Raw genomic sequence first — 9,956 nt, forward strand, 5'->3', positions numbered from 1 at the left:
AATATACAAGTTTCACTTTTTAAATGGAATTACTGAAATCAATCTACTTTTTCATGATATTCTAATTTTATGACCAGCACCTGTATTTTACAAACCTTTCCATTGCTGTCAGTTATACATTACATCGTTATGTTTGTAGAAATATCACAATAATCCTGCGTGATGTGCCTCAGGCTGAACAGGAAATGGCACAGCTAGCAGCTGCTGCTATTTGCACTTGCAAATGACAATTTAACTCTATGCAAATAATCATGTAATGAGAACTCATGGAGATATACACTTAACAAAATAGTATTTACGTAAATCACTGTCCTGATCCCGCTCAGACTAGACATGAACTCATAAATCCAGTCAGAAATAAACTTTATTTCCTCAAACCGAAGCCATTCAAGAGCCATCCACAACAAGTAAGATATTAACTGTTCATATCCTTTCCACAGAACCTCACTTTTAAAGATCCTAATTATTGCTTTCAGCATTCTGCTCACTAGCATTCAAGTGTATTATTTTTGTTTGTTTGTTGTTACCCTCCTTTTTACATACAGTATTTCTGCTAATCATATTTCACATTTATCATCGCTAAGTCTTTCCATCCCTTCATTTGCTTTACCCTCCCGTGGCCGCCCTTGTTTGCTTGTGTTCAGTCAGGATTTTGTTAAGTTTAGCCTTGATGCCATGTCAGCTCTTGTTTTGTTTTTATTTTAATAAATTAGTTTCCTTTCTGGAAACGATGCATCTGCGTTTGGGGTTCGCCTCACTCTCCCCCGCACCTGACAACATGAAGATTTTTTTTTTTCTTAAGCATATCTTTGAACAGACTACTAGCTAGTACAATAGATAAGGATCATAAATGTTTACTCACTGTGTCTAAAGACACTCAATCTTGATCATTTTATTTATACAAGTCATATCTGGATTATCTGTTGTCTGGCTGCTTCTCAATGAGCTGGCAGCCAATAATATTACTGGTGTAGGAGTGGGAGTGATAATAGTGTTTGTGTTGTGCAAAGCAAGCTTTTAAACAGAATTTCTAAGCACTTTTAGGAAGCTGCTCATGAACATAGCCACATATATTGCACACTTTACAGTGCTAAAGCAATTGTTATGTATTGCTTGGGGTGTAGTCATGACCTCAATGTTACTGACATGAGGAGGATATTAACTGAGTAATGTGCAGACAATCTGCCTTTATGTTGTTTTTCCAAAAACATGATTGACATTGAGGTTGTAAATTTTTAAATCTGCACATGTAGACCTCTCAGCAGCTTATTTGTTGTTGCAAGGTTGCTTTTGTGCAGACAGTTAATGAGCTACAAACCGCAGAGGCATTTTGAGCTGAACACAAAGCGGTATGGCTCACATAAAGGCTATGCTTCCACTTGGAATTAACTGCTTGTGAGAATAAACTGGACCATTATTTGAACAAGATGCTGTTTAACAATTTTAACCAGCTGATTAAAAACGATTGTGTGTGTTCATGTAAGCAGAGAGTCAATCAAATTGCCAACAGCCGTCATCTGCATAGACTAATCATTTTATTCTGACAACCTACAATAGTATATAAGCATTGATAATTGGTAATAAACTGAACATATCCATCCATCCATCCATCCATCCATCCATCCATCCATCACTTATAAAAGCGGATTTTCTTGAGTCAGAGGGTTAAAACAATGAACAAACAATAAAAATAAATCCATTTCCTATCATTATACTACCGTGCTTAGTTTATGAAGTGTTGCCTCAGATTTAGAAGTCAACCAAAATAAGCCACAGTAGTAGCAGCTTATGATAAAATCAATCTGCCTAATGTGTTTAAAGCTTACCTATAAGGATTAGGAGGTCACAGAGTCTCAGAGCAGCTGATGGATTCTTTTCATTTTTCAGTCTAAATCACAGTTCAAAACCAGTAATGTGCACACAGTCCTGCTCTGATGGTTCTTCATACATTGTTAGCATCAGTCACATTGTATATGCTACTGGCCAAAAGTTTGGCGTCAAATCTGTCACCCATTGCACTAGAAAGAGTGTGTGTTTGTGTGTGTTGCATGAAACTCTGCTTCTACTGTCTTTAATCAACTACTTTGGACATTTTTGCGTAAAACCTGATCAATCACACCACTGCTGGCTCTCAATTTTGAAGTTAGTATCATAGTGTATTTTTTTTATTTGAAATAGTCATGACTTGTTATTGATAATGTAGCTAACAATATTGCAAAGATTAGTTTCTGTTAAAAAAATTAGACGATTGAATTACATGTACAGCAGCTCGAGCACCTTCAGGAGCCACTGTGTGTTCTAGTCTTAGATTGATGAGGTAAGCCCAGGGATTGCCCACTAATTGGGCTGTTTATGTTGTTTGGTCAGCATTTTTTTGTGGGGGGGAAGCCCCAAAGGAAGCACCCTGTGCTGAATAATGTGGGACAAAAGTAAGCAGGTTTCCCCAACAGGAAAACACAACAATCACTGATTAATATACAGGGCATTCACACAAATAGTAACTTTACAAGTAGCTTAGTTTGAAAAATGTGTTGTTACACCAATGGTGTACTGACTCCTCTCTGTTGTAGATTTCCTAAAACGCTCTCTTAAAGACATACAGTATAAACAAGGTTGTGCTTCTAATGCATGGCCTTTTCAATTTTCTCTAAAAATCCTTCATGAATGCACTCAAGAGTAATTTATTTTCTTTCAAACCAGTTAGCAATTATGACAGTCAACTAGAATAATGTAAGAATTTCATAATTGCCTGTGCTGACAGACATATTTGTGTTGTTGTAAATAATAATCTGCTGTAATTTACAAACATGCAAACATTTTACAAAAAAATAACTGTCGAGAACATCAAACTTTACATATTTGTGTGGTATAAACCTAAATCTGTGCACTCATGAACGTTTAAATGAAGGGCCAATTGTCAGAGACAGAGAGTGAAAGACTCTTTTCTAAAAGATTTACAGCAAATCATAGTTTTACATGTCGCAACAAAGATCAGACAAAAGCTAGAAATGTGCTGTTATTGGTGTGACAAATACTTTTTGTCTGTCTTGTTTCAAGTTGACGTCGAAAGACATCACATTTTCTGAATGTTGGCTACAGTCTGACAGAGCCACAGTCTTGATCTGTCATGCCTCAAGCAGAGGCCTGCAAATGATTGGACAGTAAAGAGAAAGGGGTATCCTTTTTAATATACAGTACATGGGTATTACCATTCATTTTGTATACTGTAGGTTACCAATGTGCCTGCAATTGTACTTCCTTTCATTGAAAATATTTGGTCATGGTTTTAACAGTCTATAAAGTAGACCTAAAGGAAAAACTATTACTCATCAATTTGAGATATATGTTAAACGTCTAACTGTGACAAATAAGTATTCAGTCTCCCAATTTCCTAGCAGCACTTCCTTTGCCCTCATATTGAGGCATTCGTCCTGTTCCAGATGTGGGCTTCTAAAATTATCCAACAACACACTATAAATACACATTAATTACATAACAGAATATCCTCTGCATGTCGGCCAAAAATACACCCTCCCACTCAAACCCGTCGGCCATCCAAGTCCAAAAAAAGGCTGAACAGAGACAAACATCTGGACACATACAGAGACAAATGCTCACACTTTATGCTGATGTGAAATATTTGTCATACTGCAGATATGTTGATCAACATGTCAGTTTGGAGTACCTGAAGGCAGTGTGTTGGGTTTAATGGCATCTAACCAGTGTAGAAATATGATGGTGATGGTGACCATTTACAGACATAAAAATAGGTTTCTTGTAGAGAGATTTCACTTTGATGTGAAGCTAAATTACAGCCAGCACCAAATTACACATGAACACAAGGAAACAGAGTGGCTCATAATATAAAAAAGAAGAAGAAACATGTGTGACCTTATTTGTTTTTGATGCAGGAAATGATGGTAGTTCTTTTGGTAAAATATGACCCTTAAAAAAAATAAATAAATGCATCAGGCTTATATAACAGGTGAAGCAATGAAAAAAATGACAAATTAATTGTCAAACATATCCAAACTGTACACTTAGTTTAGTTTATCTTGTTTAGCTTTTGTGTTTCATTGTGTTTAATTGTGTTTAATTACTGCATTATCATGTTCTGTAACTTTGTCTGTAATTTTGTTCTTGTGTTGCAAAGCACTTTGAGTCGCCTTGTGCTGAAAAGTGCTATATAAATAAATGTACCTACCTACCTACCTTCATGAATGTATTATGCATTATATGATGCATCATTCTGTTGTACCGCTTATAGGAAAAATTATACAGTAGTATTTTGCCAAACTGTTATTTGTTTATTGCAAGTTAGCATAACACAGTAGCTCTTTAGGCTTATTTCATTTCCCATGCTTACATTTGTGTTTGACGATGTGCAGTCCAGAAAAAGAATTTGAAAAGCATCAAATGTATATTTTGATGGCTTTACAGAGAATAAATTGTGATTTGTTGGAGAATCATTGGAAATTAAGAAGGTGGCCATATAATTATTTTAAGAAGCTATTTCTTGAAGTTCTTTAAGGTACACGTATTAATGTTAATATATTGGGTTCTGCTGAAAACAGTTCACTTGCAGCATTTTATGTGTTCCCTTGTAGCACTGATTCAAAATTATATACTAAAACTTTTTTCATAGAAGCGATCCCCTCGTATCTTAAAATGCCTCACATGTAACGCTACGCCATCACTTCATTTAACATGCAAAGATCTCTGAATATGAAATTACTTCCTGCTTACAGCTGCTCACCTTCAAATGTTCTTAAATAGAGTAAAACGACCCTGAGCTACATAATTACATGGTACGAAGTCGTAAAAATTGCAGTAACTGAGTTTTACAAAGAAGAACAGAATTGGTGGTAATGGTACAGGTTCTCTGAAAAGATATGCACTGCTTTTAATTAGTATGTTAGAAATAAATCCATAACAAATAACGCAAGTAATCAGCTGGCACACATGTAGTGTTCCAATGAACACTCTCCTTAAGTTTGTTACATAGGAAACTTTGAGTCTTCCATCATATAAAATTATATATATATATCAAATGTATAGGTTCATACGACCAAAAACGTTATTTCTGTAGTAAAGTATCATCATTTTTTGTGTTAAGCAATGGGATGCTTTTGTTTTGAAACTGCCTAAAAGCCCCATTTGCAGAACATGGACATCTAGTGTAACACTATTGTTCATTAAAAGTTGATTCCTCACAGCAAGATACAATGTATTGTATTTATTTCCAGGTGATGTTCTTGAAGTAATTCATAGAAAAAGAGTTCTATTAAAATTATTCTATTAAAATTTATTTTTCATTGAGACAATTTCTAACAAGCAAACAGAAGGAAAAGGTTAGATCAAGGACAAAGTCAATCCAATTAAAATGACAAAAGAGAAGATCCTTCAGGTGGTGAGTGCTTCAGTCTGTTTGTGCATTGACAATGTAAGATTATACTGAAAACTGCATCCCACCTTCTCTTGATGTTGAGAATTAAAGCCATAAGATCCTGTTTTACAGGAGCTATGTTGTATTTTAGAACTGGAGTCTGTGCACTACCAATGTAAGACTTTAAGTTTCGCCTACTCCACTGCACACAGTCATGGTGTCACATCACCTTTCTTTTAGGCATGAAATAAATGATTACAGCTAAATATGTACATTAGAAAATGAATATCTGAACATACAGCAAAAAAGCAAGAACTACGTGACTCAGCAAGAGTCAACACCTTCAAAAACTTATGAGTTTTTTTTAATTATTATTATTTTATCGAGGGCAATGGTCTGGTATTTACATAGAGAAGATAGGACTTAAAACTTGTACTGGAACTGGCCTACAGAAAAGCTGTTCCCATTCTGGCTTCAACTTCCAGGTCTCCATGAGATGTCTAGATTTCTTCTATTGTCAGTGGTGCAATGGTCCAGTCTGTTGAGAGTCTGCATCCCCCCTTATATAACAAAATGGTAAAAGCCTTCACTGGACTGATTGAATGCAGCATGGCATCAACACAGTTTAGACCAATGTTATACACTGTATTGGTTAGGGGAGGGGAAAAAAAGACTCCTGTGTGAGAGCTCATGCTTATATGATCAGGAACATGAACCAGTTTGCTTGCAAACAACACAGCAATAGAGGAATGAGGAGTTGTTTGGGAGCCGGCTCTTTTATGGGATCCAGAAAGAGCTAAAATTCACATCACTATTTCAGGAATAGAACTCATGAAAATGTGAAATCAGCAACAGCAAGATTTAGAGCTAAACAAATGAAAACGAAAAAAAAGAAGAAAACAAAAACTACGAAAAACCAGGAAGTAAATATCCCGGAAAGCATGATTAGTAAATGACAGTGTGTGTGCTGATTACAAATGTAATGAAGGTGGTAATGGAAAAGCTGAAAACAAGGACTATGTATAACATCTGATAATATGTATTTTAAAACAAAACAAAAATCAACTGAACAGCCACCAAAATACAAGGAACCCAAAAAAGACAAATAAAAAACTACACTAAAAATCATGACAATCACACATGAACACGTTCAGATGTACAGATGAAATGTCTCCCCCACGGACACATAATCCACCAACCTCTGCATTATCTTTCCTCCAACACTGGTTGTTTGACATCATTATGCTTCACTGTTTCTGGAAGTCTCTTTACTGACAATCTTGACTTTTTGCTTTTATCCCCGTGTATATTTTGCTTGTCGTCCCTGAACAGAACTGTGTGCCACCCCTTGTCAGGTGGTATTCTCATGTCACTTCTGGTATCTCTCATTACCTGCTAAATCCCACAGTCGCATGATTGGTGTTCCAATGTGTTTATTACCACATTTCCTTGTGAGAGGTGATTTATCTTGTTCAGTGGTTTTCTGCCTTATCCACTAAAGCCTGTCTGTCAGCACTTTGTATCTACCTCTTTGTCTTTTCACAGCTATCTGGCCTGTGCAAGAGACTTCTTAGAATACACCATCCAACTACAAAGAGACCAAAAAGGTCTGTTTGACTTCTCTGTGGATACTCTGTGGCGAAATCTGTCACTCATTATCAAAAAGGAAGCTCTCATCTGTTTCTCACTTACGATTAATATGCAGTGGATGAACTGCTCAGACCTTAGAGTGTTGCATGTGATGGATTAATCCAGTTTTTTATGTTAAACTGACTAATCCTTTAACCAGATTGAAATCAAAACTCTAATTCATACAAGAGTTGCATCACAACTGGCAAGTGTTGCCTCAATCTATACTGTCATCATTTTCAAAGTGATGTTTTACAAATCCAATTATAATAAAATTGAAACTATTTATTACTATACTATTTATTTTACCAACAACACTGATTGTTTGCAACACAGCAGCTGTGATTTAATTTACCATCACCTTAAAACACTTGTAACAAGCAATGCTGAAAGTTTCTACTGACCCTTGATTAGAAAAGCCTTATGCAGCCAAATGTAAGTGCCATAATAGGCGTCATTCTGTTTCAGAGGAAGAATGAGTGTCCTTGCTGTCATGACATGGAAATGCAGTAACTCATAGAAGGGAATCATATTAGAGTGTACAGTGGAGTGGAGGGAAGGCTATAGTGGCACACTCTGAATTATGGTTTTGCTGTTGTCTATTTCTTTTTTTTTTTTGAGAGGAAGAAAGTAATTTTAGAGCAAGTATATCAGTTGTTCTTTCAGATTAGCCAGAGAGGCTTAGCTAAGTTTGATCTGAAGGTGCAGGAATGGACAAGTGTTACAACTGCTGTCATGGGGTGTGTGTGTGTGTGTGTGTATTTGTGCTTCTATGTGTGCGTGAATTAGTGTCCAGGTAACCCAGACGCATTTGGTGGACTAAAACCGGAGAGCTGAACATGGATTGGTTCCCTGATGATGATATCCCATCGGCATTCCCAACCAGCCACAACCAAACCAACTCGCTGTGCCATGTCAACCAGCTGCTTTGTAAATTGTTTGCGAGGAGTTTGTGGAGTGGGCTGCCATTTATTTAAAAACAAATATACTTTTCTTCTGTTTTTTTAGTACAGTGAAGTAAGAGATTAAGAAGGGGGTTTTTTTGTTTTGTTTGTTGTTTCATTTTTAAGTTTTTGTATATAGGTAAGTGAACTGATATAAAGATTGTCGTTTACAGAAATTGAAGAGAAAGTGGGTTTATGATAATATCATCATCACAGTTTTAAACAATATTGTCACACACTACAAGTTTTTGTGCTACCCTATTTTACAGTGCTTATCATGAATATATTTATTCAGAACAAATGTGAAATAAGTGATAATCAAATAAATGATTTAATTTTTTATCAAAATCCGTTGTAAAATATTTGTTTCAAATTATAATATTAAGGAGCCAAAAGGACATTTAGCCAGACAGATATTTGTGTTTGGTGATCTGCCTTTCAATTGTTTGGTTTGAGCCATTATCTTTTGTTCATGTTTAATTTCCATTGAGACAAAGAGGGTTCAGTGTAATTTGACAGCAACAATAAAACCCCTTTTATCACTGAACAACGAGCATCTGTAGCATCTGCCTTAGCTGCTTCTCCATAATCTTCTCACCGGACGGCACAAAAGAATATCATTTACATTTTATCGCACAAATAAATATTGAACGGGAAAAAAAAAACAGGTGGTTTTGTTTGTTTGTGAGTGTGAGTTGTAAGGGAGTGAATGCTTCAAGCCTGACTGGATTCTGGTGTAGAAAACATGCTGAGGGCGAAATTCTCATCTGGATACTCAAATAAATTAACGTGTCTCATATCCTGTGGTCAGTTCATCTGGCGGACAAAGGACTGAACGACTCAGCTGGAGGCAACTCTAAGTTAATTTATGGAAAAGGTCGACATGCAAATGCAGGTACAAAAGATTGTCTTGCTCTTTCCTGGCTTCCATTTGAGCAAAGTTGCTATTAAAGCTCCTGCTCCTCAGCCACCTTTTCTAACCTCATAAGTCAAACTGAGAAAAGAAATCTGCTACAATGGCCCTTTTTTTTTTCCCACCAAAACAGCTCTGAGCGGACAGAGTGTGAACAAAGAATATTCAAGGATGTTCTGGGGTGAAGGTTTGTTGGCGATACATCCTCAGGTTCCTGTGGATTTTGGGGTCTCTGTGGATTTGAATTATACCTCCAGGTGCCATTAGATCCCATTAGATTGATATGTGGGGAGTTTGGAGGTCAGTTGAGTACCTCAGGTACTTTGTCGTGTTCTTTAAAACATTTGTAAGCAGTTTTTACAGGGCACATTGCTTTCTTGCTGAGGGGAGCTGACTTGTGAGGGGACAAAGGGTGGAAGGAGGGGCAGGGAGGAGGGTAATGATTATTCTGCGGAAAAATATGGCAGCATCTGTCAGATTAACCTTCATATTAATTTTAGGGTATAAGTTTTCCCAAGAACTTTGCTGGAATAATATGAAGAATGCAATTTTTAATTGATAATTGGTGTAGTAATACTATTGTATGTTGTATTATGTTGATGCTTTCCCTTATTGGTTTTTCATTATACTGTTGGTGCTGCTATACAAAGCTGTTTGTTTGTCAAAATATGCTACCATTTACCTTAAACAGAACAAGTTTAGATTGAAGAAATTAACATCTGTAAAATCATTGGAACTGATTTTTTTCATTACAGGTTTATTGATTTGTGGATTATAAATCTTGGAGCAAAGATTCTGCAGGAAATTTGGGCAGGAATATCACAATATTTCAAGCAGAACAACTGTGTAATGTTAAATCAACATTGGCAACGTAAAGGTTTTAAACAATGCCATTCGAACATTTATGAGTTTAGAGTTGTTTTTAAGTGTGAGGATCTGGGTTTTGGTTCCGCCCTCTGGGCGGCGCTACTAATTATTGTTCCACAGGTGTTCCTCATACCACTGATGAGACCAGCCAGGATTTAAGCAGCAGGCGGTGATCAGACCTTCGCTGGAGCATCGAACCTACTGGGTTAGATTCTCC

General features: G+C 36.4%; 1 protein-coding gene across 6 annotated transcripts in view; it reads left to right on the top strand.

Moving 5' to 3' along the window:
- slc2a9l2 (solute carrier family 2 member 9, like 2) overlaps positions 1-9,956 on the top strand; it is a 130,657-nt gene that overhangs the window by 98,350 nt on the left and 22,351 nt on the right. The window contains exons 12-13 of one of the 6 annotated variants that reach the window (XM_037975180.1): positions 6,932-6,993; positions 7,805-8,937. The exons of 4 other annotated variants lie outside the window; for them this stretch is intronic. In XM_037975180.1, the coding sequence (XP_037831108.1) occupies positions 6,932-6,960 (29 nt within the window). In that variant the 3' untranslated portion in view covers positions 6,961-6,993; positions 7,805-8,937. Of the gene's footprint in view, positions 1-3,057; positions 3,220-6,931; positions 6,994-7,804; positions 8,938-9,956 lie in introns of those variants that run through there. One more of the 6 variants, XM_037975181.1, reaches the window with a different exon arrangement.

This window comes from Kryptolebias marmoratus, linkage group LG4 (assembly GCF_001649575.2).
Source record: "Kryptolebias marmoratus isolate JLee-2015 linkage group LG4, ASM164957v2, whole genome shotgun sequence".
Taxonomy (NCBI): domain Eukaryota; kingdom Metazoa; phylum Chordata; class Actinopteri; order Cyprinodontiformes; family Rivulidae; genus Kryptolebias; species Kryptolebias marmoratus.